The following is a 24,179-nucleotide window of genomic DNA, read 5'->3' on the forward strand; positions in this document are numbered from 1 at the left end:
GTAAAATCTCCAAAACTCAAATCGGTCAATTTTTTTTTAGAATGAAGCTAGAACTGTCAGCTGTCAAATGACATAGCAATAACATAGATGCGAATGATTCTAGTACTTCCAAAAATGAACTAGTGCCATCTGTTGCAAACATACATCATGACTTTTGTGATAACCCAATAAAGACCTCAACATAATAAAGGCCATATATGACATATTCTCAGCTATCATAATACTGAACGGTAAAAAATAGAAAGCTTTTCCTCTAAGGTCAGGAATAAGACAAAGATGCCCGGTCTTGCCACTGTTATTCAACATAGTACTGGAAGCCCTTGCCAGAGCAGTTAGGCAAGAAAAAAATAAATAAAATTCATCCAAATTGGGAAGGAAGAAATAAAACTGTCACTATTTGCAGATGACATGATTCTATAAACAAAACACTAAAGACTCCTTCAAAAAACTGTTAGAAATAATAAATGCAGTAAAGTTGCAGGATATAAAATCAACATACAAAAATGTCACATTTTAATATACTAACAAAAATATCACAAAGAAATGACAAAAACAACCCTATTTACAATTGCAATAAAAAGAATAAAATACCTAGGAATAAACAAAGGAGGTGAAGGACCTGTACACTGAAAACTATAAGACATTGTTGAAAGAAATTGAAGACACAAAGAAATGGAAAGACTTTCTGTGTTCGATTGAAAAAATTAACATTGTTAAAATGTCCATGTTACCTAAAACAATCTACATATTTAATGTAATCCCTATCAAAATCCCAATGGCATATTTCACAGAAATAAAAAAAAAATGCTCAAATTTGTATGGAACCACCAAATATCCCTGAATAGCCAAAGTGATCAAGAGGAAATAAGAACCAAAACAGAAGGTATATTACACACCCTAACCTCAAACTATACCACAAAGCTACAGTAATCAAAACAGTATGGTGTAGGTTGAAAAGCTGATAACACAGACCAGTGGAACAGAATCGAGAGCCCAGAAATAAACCCCCACATATATGGACAACTAATTTTTGATGAAAGAGCCAAGAATATACAGTGGAGAAAGGAAAGTTTCTTTAATAAATGGTGCTGGGAAAATTGAACAGCCACATGCAAAAGAATGAAACTAGACTGCTATCTTATGCCATACACAAAAATTAACTTAAAATGGATTAAAGACTTGAATGTAAGACCTGAAACAATAAAATACATAGAAGAAAACAGGCATTACACTTGTGGACTTTGGTTCAGAGGGTTTTTTGTGAATTTGACCCCAAAAGCAAGGAAAACAAAAATAAATGAATGAGACTACATTAAACTAAAAAGCTTCTGTACAGCAGAAGAAACCATCAACAAAACAAAAAGGCAACCAACCAAATGGGAGAAGAGATTGCAAACAATACCTCCAATATGGGACTAATATCTAAAATATATAAAGAACTCACACAACTCAACAACAAAAGAGCAATCCTTTTAAAAAAATGGGCAAACGATCTGAATAGACATTTTTCCAAGGGAGACATACAGCTAAAAGACATGAAAAGATGTTTAACATCACTAGTAATTAGGGAAATATAGATCAAAACCACAATGAGCTAATACCACCTCACACCTGTTAGAATGGTTATTATCAAAAAGCTAAGAAATGAGGATGTGGAGAAAAAGGAACTTTGTACACTGTTGATGAGAATGTAAATTAGTGTAATCATATGGAAAAGCAGTATGAAGGTTTTTCAGAATATTATGAATGGAACTACCATATGATCTACCAATTCCTCTTCTGGGTATTTACCTGAAAAATAAGAAAACACAAAGGTATATGTACCCGTATGTTCATTGCAGCATTATTTACAATAGCCAAGACATGGAAACAAACTAAGTGTCCACTGATGGATAATTGGATTAAAAAAATGTGGTATATGTACACATGGGATACTACTCAGCCATAAAAAAAAAGGTGAAATACTGCCATTTGCAACAACATGGATGGAACTTGAAATTACTATGCTAAGTGAAATAAGTCAGATGAAATGGGACAAAAACTATATGATTTCACTCATGTGGAATGTAAAACAAAAGTAACAAAGAAACTAACAAAACAATCTCATAGATATAGACAACAGAATTGTGGTTACCAGAGAAGAAAGAGGGTGGGTGGAGGGTGAAGTGGGTAAAGGGTCAAATATATGGTAATGGAAGGAAACTAGACTTCTGGTAGGAAGTGCAGAATAGACTATACAGTGTTGAATTATAATCTTGCACACCTGAAAATTTTGTAATGTTATTAACCAGTGTTACCCTAATTTAATTTTTAAAAGCCCACAGTTTGGTAACGAATATGCATCCACCACAACATCTAAAAATTAGAAGACCAACAATATCAAACATGCAAAAGAATATAAAACAACTAGACTTCTTATACGCTGCTGATGGGAGTGTAAATTGGTACATTTTGGTAGTATCTTTACAAACTATTTAAAACCTATGGCTTAGCAATTCCACTTATAAGGTATATAGCCAAAGACATGTGTACACACTCATGTTCATCAAAGACATGTACTATAATGTAACAGCATTATTTGTATTAGCAAAAAGCTGAAAACTAGCCAAATACTCATCAGCGGTAGAATAGATATATGATTGTTATATATTTACAGAATAAAAAAGCATCCAGCAGTGAAAATGAATGAACTCCACAGATTAGTGTGGAAGAATCTCTTCTATACATATATTACACTTCAATAAAAGTGTCTTTTTTTAAATAACCAATTTGAAGGAGCTCCCATTAGCCTATGATGGGACAATTTGAGCCTCAAAAAGAAAAAATGACTAAAAATTAAAAATCACATCCTTGAATATTACATGGAGGTTGTGAAAGGTTGGTGAAGACCCTGATACTCTAGGGGTCAGATTGACATCACCTGAACCCAATATGAGCCTTCTGATGTGCTACAATCAGAAGTGCACAATCTAAGAAGTATCTTGCTTCCCTCCGCTTCCCAAAAAACAATTGAATCTGCTGAAGTCTATAGACCTGTCAGTTTATAGAAAATATAGGTGATAGAGAAAATAAGCAGTAACACAAGCAATCAGCCAGTTCCAGGATGTAGAGTATTTAAAAGACAAATGATCACATCTCCCCCAACAAATCAGTGATGAGATAAAATAGAGTAAAGGAAAATTGTTACAGACCAGAAAAGACTTAAGAGACATAGCAGTCAAGCTCATTTTGGAGACTTTGTTTATTTAGATCCTGATTGGAGTAAATTCACTATAAAGAACAAGTATAACACAATTGGGAAATTTTGAATATTAACTGGGTGCCTGGGTATTAGATAGTATTAAAGGATTATTAATCTTACGAGGTATAAAGTAGTTGTTTATGTAAAAATAAATTATGTAAAAAAATAAAATCAGTGTGTAAAAGTTTTTACAAGTGAAATGATATTTTAGGGTTTGTTATTAAGTATTCTAAAAAAAAAAAAGTAGGAATAGGGTTTAGATGGAACAAGATTGGTAAAATACTGTTTTTGAAGTGGAGTGATGGGTACCTGTGGGTGAATTATACTGTTCTGTCTACTGTTTTATGTATGTTTGAAAGTATCTAAAATGAAAAAAATAAATTCACTGATGCTATTTGGGGAAATTGTCATTTCTTTTACAGCAGCACTACCAATTAGAAATGGTGAGTAAGTCAGGCTCTCCTGCTATCTTCTCATAGCTGACTTAAGTCTTCTTTTGTATATTGCCTGTCCTATCATTTTTGGCAACGACTTGGCAGAACAACCAGGAGGTATTTCAGCAGAGCAAGAAGTTATATGTATTGGTGGAAGAGAGACCCCCCCCAAACAGGTAATGTGAACATTCTTTTAATTGAACAGTTTGGATTTTCACTTAAAAAGCAGGCTGCAGGCTAAAATGGAAAACTTGCAGGCTTTGTAGGCAGTAGGTCCAGGTGTGGATCCTACCCAAGTTAGTCATTTGTATGACTTCTTTCTCTTAGGTTTAAAAGGGGGGGGATGTGAGGATAACTTGTTCTGCTTACCTAACAAGTGTAAGTATCAATTAAAATAGATATGAATGTAGTTTATGAACTATCTGGCAGAATATGATTGCTATGTGATAATTTTTATTTTTAAAAATAACGTATCGTCTTTAATATGAGAGTTATTTATATCAACTGTGGACAGTGTCAATCCCAGAACATCATTGATCTAACTTTTGCATGTTTCTGTATGGTCTCCCTGTTTTTATTTCTTCCTTCTGGAAAAATTTTATGTTCTATTTTTAAATTTACATAAAAGGGATTATATTATATTTTGTTCCTTTTCCCGACTTATTACATCTTAGAGAGCTTTCCATTATCAGTACATAAAGTTGAACCTCATTTTATTAATAGTTTAATAATAGTGTTCCATCATATAAATAAATTTTTAGTTAATTCTTCCCTTGTCATGTATACTATGGTCGTTCCCTTGTTCTTTTTTCCATGATACAAATCATGCTGCACTGAGTATCTGTATACAAATGTCTTGGCAAATATTTGTGACTATATTCATGGTATATATTCCTAGCAGAGAGATTGCTGTGTTGAAGGAAAGATATATATTTTAGTTTTGCTAGATAATGCCAAATTGCCCCCTGGAAAATTTTTGCCACTTTCTACTTGCACCAACAATATGTAAGCGTGCCCATTTCTCCCTCACCATCTACAGTGTTGAGTTTCATTAGACATCCCAATTTATATCATCTAATACATGAAAAAATGGTCTCTTTAATTTGCATTTCTTTAATTATAAGTGAAAACTTAATTGATCATTTGTATTTTTTTGTAAGCTGTTTATATCCTTTGTTTTCCTGGTATTTTTCTTTGATTCACATGAGCCAAGTATTTTATAGCTACTTGAGTTGATTATGAACCTAATTTTGGATGTATAACAAACTTGTTCTTTGTTGGTTATCTAGGTAACTGCTAGGTTCTGTTTTTATCTTTCTAAAATTTGATTAATAAAAAAATCCAGTTTCTTAAGATCAAAAGGTAGTAATATTTTTATGGCTTGTACGTTTGACCAGATTGCATTCTATGAAGAATGACAAGTGATTCATAGGTGTTGCAGTTCTTCTATAGCATTTTCAATTTGGTTTGTATCATTTTTGTGTGGTTTTGTAAATTTGATAGTTGTACATCTTTTTAAGACTTACTTTCTATTTTCCCTAATTATTGAATGTATTCTGATTTCCATCCAGCAGTCTTCCCAGAAGTCTAGCCCTCTTCTACCTTCAGCTTCTACAGATGAGGAAGAAGGGGATATTTGCACAATATGTTTAGAACAGTGGACCAATGCTGGGGATCACCGGCTCTCAGCATTACGTTGTGGGCACCTCTTTGGGTATAAGTGCATTTCTAAGTGGCTCAAAGGACAGACACATAAATGTCCTCAGGTAAGAACCGTAGGTAGAGACTGTACATGTGCACAGTCAACATGTTACGTCAGGAGGATTCCTAGAACCATACTAATTGTGTCCTGTTGGGCTCTTTAGTGCAACAAGAAAGCCAAGCAGAGTGACATTGTTGTCCTTTATGCCCGAACCCTGAGAGCTTTGGACACTAGTGAACATGAGCACATGAAAAGGTAGGTAGAAAGAGTCTGCCTAGCCGGAATGTTCCCTTTTGGTTTCTTGTAGGCACGTCTGCAAAAGGAGGTATGAGTCACTCTTAGTGTGATTCTGAAGCTTTACTTGGGTTGTGACTGGGGATCTCTAGGGATCATTGGCAATCTGTCTCACATTGTGACTTATAATACATGTTTGCTCATCTTCTGAAGGAGGTCTGCATTGTTTAGTTTCCATACAGCATTAAAAATGAGGATCTGTGGTAACAAGTAATTGTGGTTTCAGCTAGTTCAATGAATGTAAGCCCCAGGACTATATATTCTTCATATTCTTTCTCAAGCCCTTGCAAAAGAATATAATCCCAGAGCTCCCAGGTGCCTTAGGATGGGGGAGCCTGCTTGAAAATGAAGTCAATGCACAGGAAAACAGCTGAGAAGTGAAGGAAGACAGATTCCTGAACTTCGATTCAGCTATGCTTGAAGTTAGACTCCAGTGGATTTCTCAGTTACAAAAGGCAGTACATTGGTTTTCAGTTTTAGTTTGCCAGTTTAAAGTTTCTACCCTTGTCATCTAAAGAGTACTAACCAGTGTTACCGAGAGACATAAAAGAAGGGCAACAGGAGGTAGACTCTGCCCCTTGTTTCTTCATGTGTGCTCGGCACCTCTTGTGAGCAAGCCTCTGTTTTCAGAGCCTGAGTGTGGTGTGCTGATTAGAACAGGCAGGTTCAGAAGGAATGGAGCAGCTGTTTCTTCTGCAGGAGCACTTAGGCATTCCCATGAAGTTGGAATCAGCCTTAAGAGTTAAGCCTTTGGTAATATGACCTGGGAGATCAAGACCATGGTATCTTAAGCTTTCCCGAAATTAAAAGCCATAGAGAAACCTACAGCCCTACTGTAACATTTTATACCTGGCCTGGGCAGCAGACCCAAGCAGAAAGATATCCTGGATTTTTTGTAGCATGTCCAGATTCTTACCAAGGGATTACATTTCCTGCCTGCCTCTACAGCTAAATACCATGAACGCTGAATCTGAGATTCCTATCTTAACGCTTTGTAGCCAATTCATGGCCATCTGAAACACTCTCCAAATCATAGTCTCCTCTTTGCTTGAATAAGCTTAGTGATACTTTAAAAAAAAGGCATCTGGCACATTACTTATATGTTGTCATTTTTGCTTATGGTATTCCTAAACCTTTTTACAATAGCACTCTACACAGAAGACTCATAAATGATGGTTTGCACGTGTAGTGCAATGTAAGAAATCGGGATTTTGGAAGCTTAAGAATAATTGCTAATAACATTATTTAAAATGTGCTTTAAAAACATTAAAGAATAAAAATACCCACCACTGAGAGACTGCAGGAACATGGATTCTCTAACACACTCCTGGTAAGAAAGTACACAGGCACAGCATTTAGAGAAGCCTTGGCAGTATGCTTCAGCAGCCTTTAAAACTAATCCTACTTCAGGTATTTATTCTGAAGAAAAATTAAGGACGTGTGCAAACGAGCCTTTTCATTTAGCATTGCTAATAAGCCAAGCCAAGACAATTAATTGGTTGAGTAAACCATGGCATATTTAGTGATGAAACTACACATTTGTTAAAACTGATGTTGAAGTGCACATAATATGTTGTCATGGGAAAGTACATTATTAGTGATTATATTTTTGTGAACTGGAAAAAATACTACAGATTGTTACTGAGGAGTGGGATTACAGACGATTTTAATGTTCCTTTTCTCATTTGCTCCAATAAATATTTACTTGTAGCATTTTAAAATGGCAGTTTGTGTCGAGAGGGAAATTTTGTTGAAAAGGCAAAATCTATAAGTGGGGCTATTAATGGCTGATTATATTTTAAAATTTGCTGATTATTCGGGCAGCCGGGTGGCTCAGTTGGTTAGAGCACGTGCCCTTAACAACAAGGTTGCCAGTTCAACTCCCGCATGGGATGGTGGGCCGCGCCCCCGCAACTAGATTGAAAATGGTGACTGGACTTGGAGCTGAGCTGCGCCCTCCACAACTAAGATTGAAGGACAACAACTTGACTTGGAGCTGATGGGTCCTGGGAAAAACACAGTGTTCCTCAATAAGGTTAAAAAAAAAAAAATGCTGATTAGTATAATCAGTGTGCTCCCTAGCCTGTTTAGAAAATGGGAAAATTTTCAAAATGTCAATAAATGCAGAAACTAATAAATTGAATACCCCCATACTTAATTTTATCAAATCTTAACATTTTGCCATATTCGTTTTGATCTTAAAAAATAAATCATAGATACAATAGAAGCTTACTTACGAACTGAGCTCTCCTTTATTCCATCTCTACCCAGAGGATCTATGTCTATAAATCATATAGTATGATTTAGGAAGTTTCAACACTTTATGCAAATGTTATTGATTTTAATTTTCCTTCTGTAGCTTGATTTTTTGCTTAATATATTTTGGGGCACATGTCCTAGTTGATACATGTAGCTCTAGTTTATTCAATTTCTGTATAGTATTTTGGCTAATTAGAATTTACCTGTATGTATTTTGTACTGGTGGACAATTAAGATGGTTTCCAGGTTTTGTTAATATAAACCATGCTGCAGGGGCCGGCCGAGTGGTTCAGTTGGTTAACAGTTGGCTTAAGAGCACGAGCTCTGAGCAGCAGGGCCACCAGTTCGATTCTCACATGGGCCAGTGACGCTGCGCCCAAGCTGAGCTGTTGCTGAGCTCCCAACAGGTGGCAGGATGGCTCAGCTGATGTGACAAGATTGCCTGTTTGATGGTGGGCTATGCCCACCCGCAACTAAGACTGAACTTGGCACCTTGAGCTGAGCCGCTGCCCAGATGGCTCTGGATAGAGCGTGTGCTCTAAACAACAAGGCTGCTGGTTCGACTCCCGCATAGGATGGTGGCTACACCCCCCCGCAACTAAGAATGAACACAGCACCTTGAGCTCTTGAGGCCACGAGCTGCTGACGGGCAGCCAGATGGTGACTGGCGCCCTCCACAATGAAGATTGAAGAACAACCACTTGGCTGGTCCCCTTCCCCAATTCCTAAACACTGTATCCCTCCCCCAATTCCCCAATTAAAAGAAAATAATTTATATATACATATATATATATATATCATGCTACAGAGAAATGGGTGAGAGTTTGTTTAGGTCCAGAAATGGAATTGCTTTATCGTAGGGTGCATGTAATTTCAACTTTACTAGATATTGTCAAATGCCCTTCTAAGAAGCTATTTCCAGTATATGCTTTCACCAGCAACAATGTAAGGTATTTCTCATTTTTTTCATATCCTCTCCCACTTTATATTATCAGACTTAATTTTTGCCAGTCTCATGTGGTGAAGTAGTATTTACTTAATTTGCATTTCCTCAATTAGTAGTGAGGTTGAACATACTCTTTTATGAATTGTGTTCATATCTTTTGCTCATTTATGTTGAGCAAAACCTATTGTTTCTTATTTATATTTCTTTCTTTTCCTTATACTAATTCTTTGTTGGTTGTGTACATTGCAAATAATCCTCCCCTTGTCTCTAACTTGTTTATGGAGTCTTTTGTTGGAAACGAGTGTTTTGTTTTTGTTTTTATTTTTTTAGCTGAGCCATCCTGCCACCTGTTGGCAGCTCAGCGGCTGCTCAGCTCGGGCCGGGCATCGAACCGCTGTTGCTTAGAGCTCACACTCTTGAGTGAGCTCTTAACCAACGGAGCCTCTCGGCCAGCCCCGAGTTTTTAATTTTAACTCAATCATTTATTAATCTCTTGTGTTTTTTTGTCCCCACTGTTTCAAGGTCATAAAAACACTATCTTCTTCTAAAGGTCTTTAAAAGTTTTGCTTTTTACACAGGTTTTTAATCTATCTAAAATCTAGTTTTGTGGATAACCACTTTTGACAGCATAATTATTAAACAGTATGTTCTTTCTGTATAAATTTTTATTGCTACCTCTATCCTAAATAAAGTTTCTGTGTATGAATGGACTACTCTTTTGTTCCATGATCTGGTTGTTAATTCTTGCTCCAGTACTCCAAGTTATAATTTATTGTATTTTTAAAATATGTCCTCCTACCTTGTTTCTTAAAAGTGACTTTGCTCTTCTTGGCACTTTGCTCTTCCACAGTAATTTAAAAATTAGTTTGCTAAGTTCCATGAAAAACCCTTTGAGATCTTGACTGAAATTGCATTAAATTTTTAGAGTAACTTGAGAAATGCCATCTTCCTGATTTTTGAGTCTTTCCAGCCATGAACTTTTTTTTTTTTTTTTTTAAGATTTTATTGGGGAATTGAGGAAGGAGAACAGTCAAGTTATCCTGTTTTTCTTCAGTCTAGTTGTGGAGGACTTTGCTTCACTGGCCCATGTTGGTATTGTGATCATTGCGCTCCTCCCAGCTGAAGCAGATCGGTTGCCGGCCATTGGACGGCGGCTCACGCCAGCTGCCAGCCACTCACGGTAGCTTACGGCAGCCTACACAGTTGCCGGCGATTCATGGCAGACCAGCTCCAGGTCGAGCTGTTGTTCACCATCTTAGCTGTAGAGGGCGCAGCATCACTGGCCCATGTGCGATTTGAACCAGCGGCCCTGCTGCTCAGAGCTCAGGCTCCCAAGCCAACTCTTAACCAAAGAGCCACTTGGCTGGCCCATGAACCTTATTACTATCCTTCCAGTTACTCACTGTTCTCTTGTGTCTTTGCTTCATACAGTTATTACATGCCTTGTTTTTATTCCTAGGTTGCTATTGTTAGAATTGCTGTTGTGAATGAAATTTTTTCTGATACATTTACTAATCAATTATCTGGTGTATGGGGAATGTGATTGATCTAATTTTCTTGACCTTGATTCTAGCACCTTGCTGAACTCTAATAATTTGGGTTCTTCTGAATTTTCCCTGAGATAAATAGGGCAGTTTTATCCCTTCCTTTCCAATTTTCATGTTTTTTTTAATCCTATCTCATTTGTGTGAAAATCCTCCCTTTTTTGCATTTCATATTTTAAAATTGTCTTTAGGTACATACAAATGTATTACTTTTTTTCTTGGTGAATGCTTATCCTTTATGCATTGTTCCTTTTTATGCTTATTTGTGCTTTTTAGTTCTAATTAGTCTTTTGTTAGTATTTTCTTGGTGTATACTTTCTAACTTCATATATATGCATATATAACTTGGTGTATACTTTTTAACTTCAGCCTCTTTTGTAGTGTTATTTGAGTATCTGATGAACCAACTGATAGCTTTTAATCCAACAGATAACCCTAGTCTTTTGACATGTCATTTTACTCTTTTATAATTTGGCCCTACCTCAAGCAGGGAGCTTGACTCTGATCACTCATTTTGCATTTTAGTCCCCATCCTTAAGGAGCTAAACTTCCTGGCTTTCACTGCCTACTTTAACACCAAAGCCTGGTAGGCTCATGAGTTTAGCCTTCCATGCTACATTTCTGCATTGTTTCTGGACTTAAGAGATTTTTCTCTTGTTATATTTTATTCAGTATCATGACATATTTACTGCAAAGTGTGTATCATAGCATGAACTTACTATGCCATTTGGATGGAAGTCTTCTGTAGCCTTCCTAATCGCCACCTGTTGCTGGCTTTCCCCCTCTAGTTCCTTACTAAAGGAGCAGATGCTAAGGAAGCAGGCTGAATTAGAAGCAGCACAGTGCCAGCTCCGACTTCAAGTCCTCACTGATGAGTGTACTAAGCTTCATGATCGTGTCCAGGTAAGTGTGCCCTTTCTAATCCAAAAAGCTTGGGCTAGGAATTGAACAGTAATCTAAATATTACTTAGGTTCATCTCAGATACAAATAGGATTTATCAAATTTTTCAGCAAGTAAACATAACCGGTCATTTTCTGACTACGGCATTTGTCCAAAGCTTACATGCTTTATGATGAATTCTACCACAATCTGAATTTTTAAAACATAAACCTGATAATTCAAACTTGTTTAAGTCATTTCACCTATCTGAATCTAACAATAAAATGAGGGTTTTAAACGAAATGACCATTAAGGACTTTTCAACCCTACTGTTTTATGATTCTGTGCTCTCCTTATTTCGTTTGCTTATTGAAATACTGTGAAAACTGCAGCAATTTTCTAAGATTTCTGTTAACATTTTCATATAATGAATAACAAATCTTGTATTAGATCAAGGAATTGTGCATAGGGGAATAACGAATGAAAAAATTTTACATTTACAAAATCTTTTTCATTTTAGGACTTGCAAAAACTTATTCTGGAGCAACGGGATTGGATTTTACAGAAAGCCAAGGGCGGCAACATACGTGTCCTGAAGGGCCTGCCCTCCAGCCAGAGCAATCACAAGTATCATTTCCAGAAGACCTTCACAGTGTCTCAGCGTGGAAACTGCCGAACCATGACATACTGTGATGTTCCGAGCTGCCTGGTGGTATCACAGCCTTCTCCTCAAGCCTCTTTCCTTCCAGGTAAATGGTCCAGAACCTCAGCTTTCATGTTTATTATTGGACTCCTTTTATTTTTCTTCTCTCTTTTGGAAAATCTAGGACTCACTAGTGCGTGAACACTGTCCACAGCCCACCAAATCACCTTTTCCTAGTCAGTTTCCTGTTCGTGCAGATACTTTAAAGGGTGCTGCAAACACGTCTTTACTGTCTATTGACTTCATTCTGTAAATTTGAATCATAAACAGTTTTACTCTTTTTTTGTCTGGCTTCATTCAGCATAAGATTTTTGAGCTTCATCCATATTCTTTATATATGAGTTTATTCCGTGTTATTGCTGAGTAATACTCCATTGTGTGTATATACAATGGCTTGTCATTTACTTGTTGATGGATATTTGAAATGGAATATACTTTTTATAATAAATTCAACCCCTGAGAATTTTTGTTTGACCAGCTTTTTCCCAGGGACTTACATGTCAAGAAATGTGAACAAAGGAGCTACTTGGAAAGGTGGTTAGCTTTGCCCGAAGTTGACTTTCAGTGACCTATCTCACTCAATCTTATCTTTGGCAGGCTTTGGTGTTAAGATGTTGAGTACTGCCGACATGAAAAGCAGTCAGTACATTCCCTTGCATACCAAACAGATCCGCGGACTGGCTTTCAGCCTTCGGTCCAAAGGCTTACTTCTCTCTGCTTCCCTAGACAACACTATTAAACTGACCAGGTGAGTGCTCTGGGGAAGAAGATGGGGGACCTGGGCTGTTAATAGTGTTGAATACTATAGAAATTAATACCTGTGTTATGATGGCCTTAGCTTTTTTTTTTTTTTTTTTTGCCTGAGCATTGTCTTTTGAGATCTAGGTTCATTGAATTTAAAATGTATTGCTTTTGGACCGACCGAGTGGCGCGTTGGTTAAGAGTTGGCTTCGGATGCCAGCTCTGAGCAGCAGAGCCCCGGTTCGGATCCCACATTAGGTCCAGTGATGCTGCGCCTTGTACAGATAAGATTGTGAACAACAGCTCGACCTGGAGCTGAGCTGCCATTTGTCGCCGGCTACGGCGTAGGCTGTAGTGAGGCTGGCTGGCAGCTGGCATGCGCTTTCGTGGCTGCTGTGAACCGCCATGAGCGGCCGTCCAATGGCTAGCGAGCGACTGCCTCAGCCGGGAAAAGCGCAATGATAATACCAACATGGGCCAGTGAAGCGACGTCCTCCACAACTAGACTGAAGAACAAAAGGACAGCAACTTGTCTGTTCCTCTTCCCCGATTCATCAACGTTCTTCTTCCCCGATTCCCCAATAAAATCTTTAAAAAAAAAAAAATATGTATTGCTTTTAAAAGTGGACACAGCAGGTTACAAAACAATATGTTTAGTATCCCGTTTCTTTAAAATTATATATATTACACCATGGAGTCACCAAACCAGCTGGTGTGTTGTCCGGATCATTCTGCCTAACAGAAGTGCTCACTGGGAGCTCACACTCTTTGGGTGCCATTATGACTTCTCTCGTCAGTAACCCTGGATTACCACATTTTATCTTTCACATGCTCTGAGTGCTGTGAACAAATCTGAGAATGCTGTATGCCTTATCTTTTAGAAAGTAGCTCTGATCAGATATCTCTTTGATTTCTGTAGTTAAATCTGAGGGACATCGTAATACTACTATCAGGCCTTATAAGCCTGTTGACTTTTCAGGAATGCTTCAGCTTAATTTTGCCCCAAAACTCAATGTACCATTATGTTTTATATGTATATATGCTATGGTTTTTTTCTCAGTGTTAAAAAATAGGAGGAAAATGTTAAATACCTAAGTGTTATTAATGACTACCTCTGGATGTTTGGATTATAATTGATTTTTATTTTCCTTATATTTACAACACTAAATATGAATAGGTAATTATGGAGACGGTAATGGAAGTAGAGTGAGAATGTACAGTACTGTGGCTATGTTCCTTTAACTTATTCTTTTACTTCCTTATAGCTCAAGAGAAAAACTGTTCCCCTACCCCCAAAAAAATATTTTGGAATTGAAAGGAGTTATCTGGGCAGTCCCTAAACGAAGTTGGAAATCCAAATACTTTGGGTGTATGGGTGTGTTCTTAAAAGATCATCATTGAAATGATAATCTTTACACCTTTGTTATATATTTGATTTTCTTAATACATAATTGTAAAAGTCTCTTGTAACTCCACAGCCTGGAAACAAATACTGTGGTCCAGACTTATGATGCTGGACGTCCTGTCTGGAGCTGCTGCTGGTGTCTTGATGAAAGCAATTACATGTATGCTGGATTGATCAATGGTTCAGTTCTGGTATATGACCTTCGAAACACAAGTTCTCATGTCCAGGAGTTAGCACCTCAGAAAGCCAGGTAGGGAGCTACTCACTTTTTCCCTGTAGGTAGCGTCTTTCTCTGGACTATTGTAATAACCCTCTCGAGAGTGTTTCAAACTTGGTCAGAATTCCTCACCGAGGGCAGTTCTCTGAGTCCACTGATGTATTCTCTCTTAATAGAGTTTTGTGTTCATGATATTTCACATGGTAGAAAGCTCTGGTACCAAGTGTAACCAGGTTCACAGAGTCACTCATCACCCAACATGGCAAAATGAAGTCAGACCTGTGTTCAGAACCCAGCTCCACTATTGTATGAGCTGTGTGATCTTGGTCCTGTTTTTTTGTTGTTGTTGTTTTGGCCTGTTGTGAGCCTTAGCTGTCAAATATGGTTAGCATAGACTAATATAGCCATATGTCTAACACACAGTAAAGAACGGTAAATAATAGCCCAATAAAAAACTAAAACTTCCCTAATCCACAGCTAAACCAGTGTGGTCTAAGGATACCATATTACTGTGACTTAGCATTTATAATCCAGTTATAGAGTTGCGAGGTTTGCGAAGTTGGCCCAAGTTTTGAGGGTGAATGGCCACCAGCACTACTGTGGCTCTTCAGAATGTGTTGAGTACCATTTGGGCACAGAGGCATAAAATTCTCAAAGGGAGAGTGGAATCTGTGACCTGGGCAAAAATGAGAAGTGTGTTAAGAGGGAATTTGCATTTCTAATTGAATATATATTAAAGGGGGCAGCAGGATCTAAATTTATTATAAAGCGATCACTACAGTAATAATTATTTACTGAAACCTCAGCTCAGCACTTTGGGGTTTTCTTTTCATTTGGTGGGGTAGAATCATGCTTTGGTAATGTGGTCTGTGGGCCTAAAGATGGTTGATGTAAACTTATACAAATGTGAACTTCAGGCAAACAAGGTAACTGCCATTGATGTAGAGGGACCTACATGGAGTAGACAATAAAACACAGTAAATAGCAAGGAAAGAATGTTTGTATGTACTGTTTATCTTTGTTTCAGTTTGTTTTCATTAAATTTATTGTGACAGGGAAATGCAGTAAAGCAGGCAAAGTGATTGCTTTGGCAACTTCAGTAGAAACGAGTTCTTAGGAACATAACCTGCAGGCTAATATTCCTGAGACAGTTCTTGGCATAGTCCTGGTCATATACTTGCAGAAAGAGATTTAGAAAATCTCTAAAGAAACAGTCCTGTTCCTGAATTAAAATGTAGTTGCTTTAGGGTATATTTTAATTGTGGTGTCTGTCAACTACACCTTGGAAGCTTTATTTTATTAAATGTGTAAGCTGCATTTCCTTTCTGACTTTTCTTGTACATGTGGCTAACCCTATTTCGAGAAGCTCACACCAATCAAGCTTTCTTGTCATTGTGATCTTGTACTATTTAATTTCTTAGTCCATTTTTTTCTTTGCTTTTAGAGCATGTGGTGGTGTTTCATTTGAAATTGGATGTAGAATGTTACATGTATGCCCTTTTATTTCTACAGAGGGGTTGGTCATTTTTATCAGATGTCAGAGGGTAGAGACTCACAGAATGTTTTAAACCTCTTCTGTAGAGGTAGGAATGATTGTGCTTGAAGGCCTCCTGGTAATGGGGTCTGGAGCAGTCCAAGTATTAGTATGTGAGGCATGGTTTCCTTTCTCTTTAGATGCCCTGTGGTGTCCCTCTCATACATACCCAGAGCTGCCTTGACTGCATTTCCATATGGTGGAGTGTTGGTTGGAACCTTGGAGAATGCGTCCTTCTGGGAGCTAAAAATGGGCTTTTCTCATTGGCCTCATGTGCTGCCCATGGAGCCAGGGGGCTACATAGACTTTCAGACAGAGAATAGCATCCGACACTGTCTTGTGACCTACCGGCCTGGTGAGTATTGGGATGCCCTCATGGGACCGCCTGTGAATTGTTTGGGAGCAGATTGATAGAGGAGAAGAAAGAGTTTTTTCTGCCCTTCAGTGGTGCTGGTAAACCCCTCACAGAAGAACAGCTCTTATTACTACAGTGAGGATGATGGCCCCAAGTTTCTTCATAGAGCCTGCCTCCCAGCTCCTCTGAACTGGGACAAATTCTGCCAGGTACTCCCTGAGGGTAAATTAGCCACTTTAGGAGCCCCTATGACTTAAAACAGTAATGGAATGAGAAGGCCTGCTCTTAAGGCCATTGAGTTACCCTCAGATCAGTTTCATGTCTTCTGCCTGCCCCTCACTTAAGAGAAAGGCTCAGATGAAGGCAGCCGTATAGGGCCCAGATTAGGGTATTAGCTGTTCCTTCTTATTTAGGGTCAACAAAGGTAAGTAAGAGAGTAGATGAACAACCATGGTTATGTGGGCCTAGCCAGCTGAACTTCTCACTGCCTCCAGCACCAGGGGTGGAACCCCTGACAATAAACTGCTTAAATTCACAGGTTGTTCCTAGCCTGAAAGGTATGAATCTAAATTCCTGATGAGCTGTACTGATGGTCAGGCAGATGTTTCGCCAGAGATAGTCATTAAAGTGCCCATAATTGTGCTAGTTGTGGGTAGATGTAACCCTTTTAAGTTTTGTTTGAGCTGAAAAGTTGCCTCCGCAGACTCTTCTGGCCTTTTGATTTATGACCCTTAGTCATTTCATAGGTCCTTTTTCTCCAAGGCTGTGATTTTGCTGTGACTTGTGTAGAAAACTTGGGGGTCCCATTTTATTCTCTAGCTTTTGTTTGCCTCCCAGCAGAACCACAGGTATATGTTTCCCTTCTATAATAATATGCTTTCACTTTATAAAAATGTACAATTCCAAGAGCTAATGGGGTCCTCAACTGGGGGAAATAAAAAAAAAAATTGTAGTCAGAACTTTTCAGAAAGATAAAAACCCAAGCAGAGGTATGGTAGGATACAGTAATTTTACTAAAAAGGTTAACTGCTTCAGAATTGTTTCCCTCATAGGCAAAACCTATTATAGATAGCTTGCTTTACCCTAACCTAGGGTTCTGAATTTCATTTGTGGTATGTATTTTGTTCTTGTTATTATGTTTGCTTTGTAGCTCTTGATGGTTTAATAAATTTTGGCTTTTCCACTCAACTAGGTTGTAAGTGTCTGAGGTTCAGATATTTGGTTAATTTCCTTGGACCATTCCATGGAGCAACACATTTCTTTGTCCCATAGATAAAAATCACAACACCTTACGAAGTGTGCTGATGGAGATGTCTTACAAGCTAGATGACACTGGAGAACCAGTCTGCTCCTGCCATCCTGTAGAGACATTCCTTGGGGGACCTACTTGCAAACTACTGACCAAAAATGCCATTTTCCAAAACCCAGAGAATGACGGCAGCGTCCTGGTGTGTACTGGGGATGAAGCATCAAATTCTGCCCTGGTGAGCTTATCATATTTTCTACAGAAATGTATAAAGCAAAAAGCCAAAGTTTTGCTCCATGATTACTCATATTATCATATGTGTGTGTATTTATAGTTGCTTACTTTATTTTTTACATGAGCCACACTTTATATTCTGCCCTGTGGTTTGCTCTTTTCCCATTTAACCTCCTTTTGTGGATATATTTTCATTTCATTGTCTGTAGATTCACCTCATTCTTTTTATATAGGCTAAAGTGTTCCATTGGCCTTTAAAAAAAATTTAAAAGACACTACTGAAACCCCTGTAAAATAATTGATTCAGGCATCAGCTTCATCACTTCAGGGTGAAACCAACAGATGAAAGGTTGGTGAGGAATTTCATAGTGGAGGGGTCAGCCTGTCACCACTTGAACACATAGGTCAACCTTACATCACTATAAGTGGGCTAACCAGAGATAATTTGCCTCTTTTTTAAAAAAGATTTTTATTAAAATATAGTTAACATACAATATTATATTTCAGGTGTACACCATAGTTACTCAACATTTAATGTATATACCTAAAGAAGAAATCACCATAAATCCAGCTACTATCTGACACTATACAATGCTTTCATATTATTGTTTATATTCCCTATTCTGTACATTACATCCCTATGACTTGTTTTATACCTGAAAATTGAACCTCTTATTCCCCTTCACCTTTTTTCCCCATTTAAAAAATTTTTCAATTACAGTAATAATTTGCCTCTTAATGTAAGGCAGTATGAATGAAGCACACAGAGCCTTTGATGAGATGTCCTTGAACCAGAGTCCAAGCCATAGCGCACGATATCCAATATAGTGACATGAGTCACATGAGCACTTGAAGTGTGGTTAGTTTGAATGAAGAACTTAATTTTAAAATTTTTCTTTATATATAAATAGCCTTATGTGGCTAGTGCCCACCATATTGGGTAACACCACCTTAGAATCTAGTGCTTTCTTTTACTGGAATTCAGAGGCTAGAGGAACAAGTTAAATAATAGCACAGAAAGCAAACAGATAAATCTGGGTTGTGGACTTCCTGTAGAACAACTAACCCAGCTTCCGCAACAAGTTAGTGGCAGAAGAAAAAAAATGGGGAGGTTGGATCTGCTTTAGATTAAACGACTTAATTAAATTTATAACTGCCTATTGTAATGTGGACCTTATTTGGATCCTGATTCCAACAAACCAAATGTAAAATGATAGTGTCAAAAAATTTTGATTATGCACTAGGTGTTAGATAATACTATGAAATTGTTCATTTGAGGTGTAAGAAAATTTCTTGTTTTAGAGATGCATACTTAAGTATGTAAGGGTAAAATGACATGAAGCCAGCAGAAAAATAGGATCAAAGCAGGTGTAGTAAAAGGTTAATAACCTGGGTAATGGGTTACTCATTGTACTATTCTACTTTTTAATACTTTTTTTTTTCATAATAAAAATCTTTAAGAAGGAAAAGAAAGCACCAGTTAGGAGATAGGTTCCATGAGGGCAGGGACAGAGACTTTATCATATTGTCCCTTCTGACCCTAGAAGACTGTCCAGCACATAAAGGATGAATGATAGGCTTGGTTTTCAGATCTATTCACAGGTAAATTAATGCCTGATTACAGTAGGTGCAGCCATACCTGGATCATGTCAGGTGTAGTGACTTTGTGCAACCTTGTGGGGGTTAGGGCAATCTGCCCTGCTCCTCGGGCAATGCTGTCTACATCTCTTTCAAAGTTGATGAGAAAGAAAGCAAGTCCCCCAGCTAAATGGAATGACTCCTTACCTTTTATCTTTGTTTCCCTTAGATATGGGATGCTGGCACTGGCTTGTCGCTGCAGGAACTGCGTACTGATCAGCCTGTCTTGGACATCTGCCCATTTGAGGTGAACCAAAGCAACTTCTTGGCTACCTTAACAGAAAAGATCGTCTCCATCTATAGGTGGGAGTGACTCTGGTCTTGAAACTTACCAGGCATGCTGCTGGTTAATGTTAATTGTTGTTTGCTAGCACTCAGCAGCCTTGAGCAAGATCCCAGCCTGTTGTCTGTGGCCTAGAACTGTTGGGAACATGGTTCCTTTGGATTAGTATGATTCTCAGACTCCAAGTCAATGAAACAGTACAGCTTGTATATTTGCTGTGCCCATGAACGATGTAAGTGACTGGTACTCTGTCTACATTATTCATTTCTTGAGTTAAAAGCCTTAATGAATCTTTGTTGAGAATCTGTATTTTCACTCAGACTGTCTGCTGAACCTCAGAGTATCCTCCCAGCAGTCATTTAGGATATGATTGTGCACCAGCCATTTTGTAGGACATGTGACACTCTGCTTGAGTGGCCTTGTCACTTGGGCTGTTTGGTTTGGGAATGCTCTGGAGGGACTGACTAACAACCATCTTGATGCAGCTTGGATGCAGCGAGGATACGGAAGTCTTCAGTTGAACACAAGAGGGCACTATAGAACCTAGCATAGGATTTGATCTATTGGGTTGTTGGAAGAGTCATGACGTATTTTTCTGTTTTTCGTTGCAAAAATGCGTCATGACTTTTCCGAAAACTCAATATTTCTGACCTTGTGGGCTGACAACCTTTTAATAATTTGGTCTCATCCTCACAGAGTTATGTGGTAAAACACATCTATCTGATATGCTTTGTGGCAACCAGTTATGTGCCGGGTGTGCAGTGCTGGGATGTTGACAAGCCTAATGACGGAGGAGCTATAGACACTTTCCTAATGCTGAGTGCATTATGTTCATAGCATTTGTGGGAGCCAAGGAAAGAGACGGGTTGTTTGAGCAGTGGGGAAGACTCATTTTTTTTATATAGGCCAGCGCTTTGAAGACCACTCCGTTTCCCTCTCACTGGGAAAAGATGAGTGATGTGTTAAAGCTCTTATTTGAGTCTCCTAGTATCATATCAGGAGCAGTGGGCTAACTAAAAGAGACTTAGAAAAGAGAAGCAATTCAGACTGCTGCTGAAAACGGGAAGGGCTTGTCTCTTCCATTCTGATAAGTGTTCCATCTGAATAAAGCCAACCCTTCAGAGTGAGGGACTGTTCCTGAGCATGTTTAGAATTCCCGTGTAAAGCCTTCCCCATGTGAAACTCAAGTTTGATTCCAAGTTCCTTTGATTTGCCTCCCTTCCTAACCTTTTCTAAAAATATTGTTAATTAAATGGTTATTCTCAGGAAGATAATAGTGGTTTGTAGACCTGTGAATTGCAGGGAGATGTCCACCAACTTTCATTTTAACCCTAGATTGTCCTACTTTGGGTGCTGCATTTTTCTCCAGTAGAGGGCTCAATTTATATGTCTTTGCTTTGCTTAAGGCTACTCTGCTAAACAGCTCCCTACAATGAAACATGCCTCAAGGTGTGAATGGTCAGTGCACAGTTCTTGGGAGCAAGATGGCTAAGAGTGTGATTTTCTTAAGTAATTGTTATAGAAATGTTATTTTTATTTTAAAATAGTTCTGACCTGTCAGCTGCTGAGCTGTTTATAGCATTTGTCACCAGCAAGGGGTTATTGCAGTAGATTTACCCAGAGTTCCAAGTTCTAGTTGTGCCTTTTAAAGTGTGGCCTCCTATTTAAGGATGTCTTTCAAAAAGTCAGTTTCCAGGGCCTGGGAAAGAGCCCCCTTTTATCAGAGGAGATATTCCTTTTGATATGACTGTCCTGGCCTAGAGTTTCAGTGGCAGAATGGCATTTGAATTAAAAAGCAGAACTCATCTTGTTTCAGCAGATTGTCACAGAGAGGGATGCAAGTGGTCTGACCCTGGCTGCCTTTTGTCTTGGGCAGGGTTAGGATTTGACTGGCTTTGAAGTATACACAATGGATGCTGATTGATTCCCCTAAGTGTAGGAACCAAGGGACTTATTACCAGGGAAGCTGGGTGAATCGCCTCTTGCCAGTCCTTGCATTCCTTTAGTAAATTTGGATGTTTTAGAAAAACCAATTTGTGTGACTGTTTTCTCCAAACGAAGAAACTTTACCCCCAGCCACTCCTGCCTGACAGGAGATTGCATCTGTAGATGCAGGCTCTGCCTCACCAAGTTTCCTCATTCCTGTCTCTAAGGTTGTTTTCCCATTTGAGGATTTGGAGTTAAGCAAACTAAAAATATCTTGTCATTGTATATGTCTTTGTACCTGTTTTAAAAACAGGGCAGTGAGATCTCTGCTCGTTTCATTCAGATCTATGTTTGAATATTTGTGTTTTATATTTTAATGTTAATATGAAAATAAAGAATTTGCCAAGTGTAACAGCTCCTGGTGTCTTTTGTTTCTTTGACGGCCTCTTGGGAGAGGGCTATAATCCCAGCCTGGTAGATATCTCCAATTCATGCAGTTCTAGGTCTGAGTTACATAGGATGGTGGTCCCTGGATCTGGAGTAACCATCTTATTTAAATTGATGAGGTAGTTGAGACTTTAGCTGGCAATTCTGTTTTACTGTTGCTACTAGAAAGCTGTGAGTTTGCCTCTTAAGAACTCCCCTTCACTGGTCATTTGTCTATTTACTATCAGATCTATGGCTCTAAATCCTACAAATTCTATTTCTCAGACTCCCTTTGTCTGTTTGCTTCCTGTTAGTTTCTTTGAATCCAGGAGACTAATTTGGGAAGATGAGAGAAGAGGAGATGACTTACCCTTTATTTCTTTTAGTCTTTGGCAGCACTCCTGATGGTGACAACAGCATTGTGTGGGCTCCTGGGTTCCTGCTCAGTGCATTCTGCCACTTGCCTCAGTTTCTTCTGTTTACTTCAGGAATTTCTATTGCCATAAATCATGGTGTTCAGGGATTAGACTGGAAAGGCTGAAAATGTTTTCCAGCTGAATAGCAAATGGAGTATATACTAGATTCCAGGAGGACTGAATTCCATAAGTAAAGCTTACTGTTGTCATAGAGCCTGGTGCTCCAGCAGAAAATGACCTAAGTCCTGGGGTAGAAGTAAACCCCAAATTACTAAGAAGCCCAACAACATTGTCTTCTCTTCCATTGTACCTTTTGTTTCCCATCTCAGTGATTGGCTGTAAGTGTGAAATTCTGAAAATAGATGTTTGTGTCCTTGTCCTTTAATCAGTCAATTTCTATTAACAGTCTCTGCTGTTTATCCCTTTATAGCTTACAAAGCCCCTTCCCAATATATTTTTAAGCAATATTGTAGAATTAAGTATTGTTATTCTAATTTATAGAGGAAGAAGGTTAAAAACCCTACTCTAGGAAAGTGACATTTAGATGGCATTTTATTAAATTTTACATATTATAGTCTTTCCATTTTATATTTTGCATTATTGACAGCTAAGCAGGAGTTGGGAAACCTAAGTGAAAGCTCACTTTCACTCTTTGATATCTGTCTCCAGAACAGCCTGGGAGCCTGGGAGCCTGGGCTGATTCCTCACAATTTATTTCTCCTACATTAAAATGAAAACAGACAGTTATGCACATTACTGTGACTCTTTCCACTCTTCCAGATGCCCTCATTTGTCTTGGGTTTCTGGGTGCTGATACTGAAAACACCACTGTCCAGTGAAAGTGTCCATGACACATGGACTAGAACTTACCACCTTATCAGAGCTTATCACAGAGGTCAACTGAAGAGGGAAAGAAAGAAGGTGGTGGAGCTGCTCTGATTTGTTCTCAGAGTTCCTTAAAAACTATGGAGTAGCAGCTCGCCCAACCTGTGTGGAGAAATAAATCTGGGGCACAAGGGGTGGCATATAATGGTCATGAAAATAGGTCTCTTATGGGCTGGCCAAGTGGCGCAATGGTTAAGAACTGGCTTGGGAGGGCCGGCCGAGTGGCACGATGGTTAAGAACTGGCTTGGGACGCCAAAGGGCCCCGGTTCAGATCCCACATATGAGGGCCAGTGACACTGCCCTCCACAGCTAAGATGCTGAACAACAGCTCAACCTGGAGCTGGGCTGCCATGAGTCGCCGGTGACAGCATAGGCTGCAGCCCCTGTGGCAGTGGGTTGCCATGGGCTACCATGGGTAGCCAGCAGCCAGCGTGAGCGGCCGTCTAGAAGCTGGTGACTGATCTGTCTCGCCCGGGAAGAGCGCAACGATGGTGCCAGCTTGGGCCAGTGAAGCAACGTCCTCCACAACTAGACTGAAGAACAAAAAACGACAGCAACTTGTCTGTTCCCCTTCCCCCAATTCCCCAGCACTGTTCCCATCCCCCCAGTTCCCCAATAAAAAAATCTTTTATTAAATCAATCAAATAAAAAAATAAAAGGCAAAGTTTCTATAAAAAAAAAAAAAGAAAATAGGTCTCTTAGATCAACTGTGGCAAGTGTAATTGACCAACATCCCAGCTGCTGTTCTCTGAAATCCATCATTTCATTCACTCAGAGGCCACACTCCTCAAATGTTGTTCCCAACCAGTGACAGCATGGCAGATGCTAAAGCAGGCCAACTCCTGGGATGCTTTCATCTAATAAGTCGC

At 38.7% G+C, this 24,179-nt stretch overlaps 1 protein-coding gene across 2 annotated transcripts in view; it reads left to right on the forward strand.

The window, feature by feature from the left end:
• RFWD3 (ring finger and WD repeat domain 3) overlaps nucleotides 1–21,994 on the forward strand; it is a 48,222-nt gene extending 26,228 nt beyond the window's left edge. The window contains exons 4-13 of one of the 2 annotated variants that reach the window (XM_019646476.1): nucleotides 3,781–3,851; nucleotides 5,247–5,441; nucleotides 5,541–5,632; nucleotides 11,209–11,323; nucleotides 11,821–12,049; nucleotides 12,601–12,751; nucleotides 14,223–14,399; nucleotides 16,041–16,255; nucleotides 17,528–17,739; nucleotides 19,543–21,994. In XM_019646476.1, the coding sequence (XP_019502021.1) occupies nucleotides 3,781–3,851; nucleotides 5,247–5,441; nucleotides 5,541–5,632; nucleotides 11,209–11,323; nucleotides 11,821–12,049; nucleotides 12,601–12,751; nucleotides 14,223–14,399; nucleotides 16,041–16,255; nucleotides 17,528–17,739; nucleotides 19,543–19,686 (1,601 nt within the window). In that variant the 3' untranslated portion in view covers nucleotides 19,687–21,994. The remainder of the gene's footprint in view (nucleotides 1–3,780; nucleotides 3,852–5,246; nucleotides 5,442–5,540; nucleotides 5,633–11,208; nucleotides 11,324–11,820; nucleotides 12,050–12,600; nucleotides 12,752–14,222; nucleotides 14,400–16,040; nucleotides 16,256–17,527; nucleotides 17,740–19,542) is intronic. The other variant, XM_019646477.1, reaches the window with a different exon arrangement.
• Nucleotides 21,995–24,179: the final 2,185 nt, after the last annotated feature.

This window comes from Hipposideros armiger, unplaced genomic scaffold, assembly GCF_001890085.2.
Source record: "Hipposideros armiger isolate ML-2016 unplaced genomic scaffold, ASM189008v1 scaffold_102, whole genome shotgun sequence".
Classification (NCBI taxonomy): Eukaryota; Metazoa; Chordata; class Mammalia; order Chiroptera; family Hipposideridae; genus Hipposideros; species Hipposideros armiger.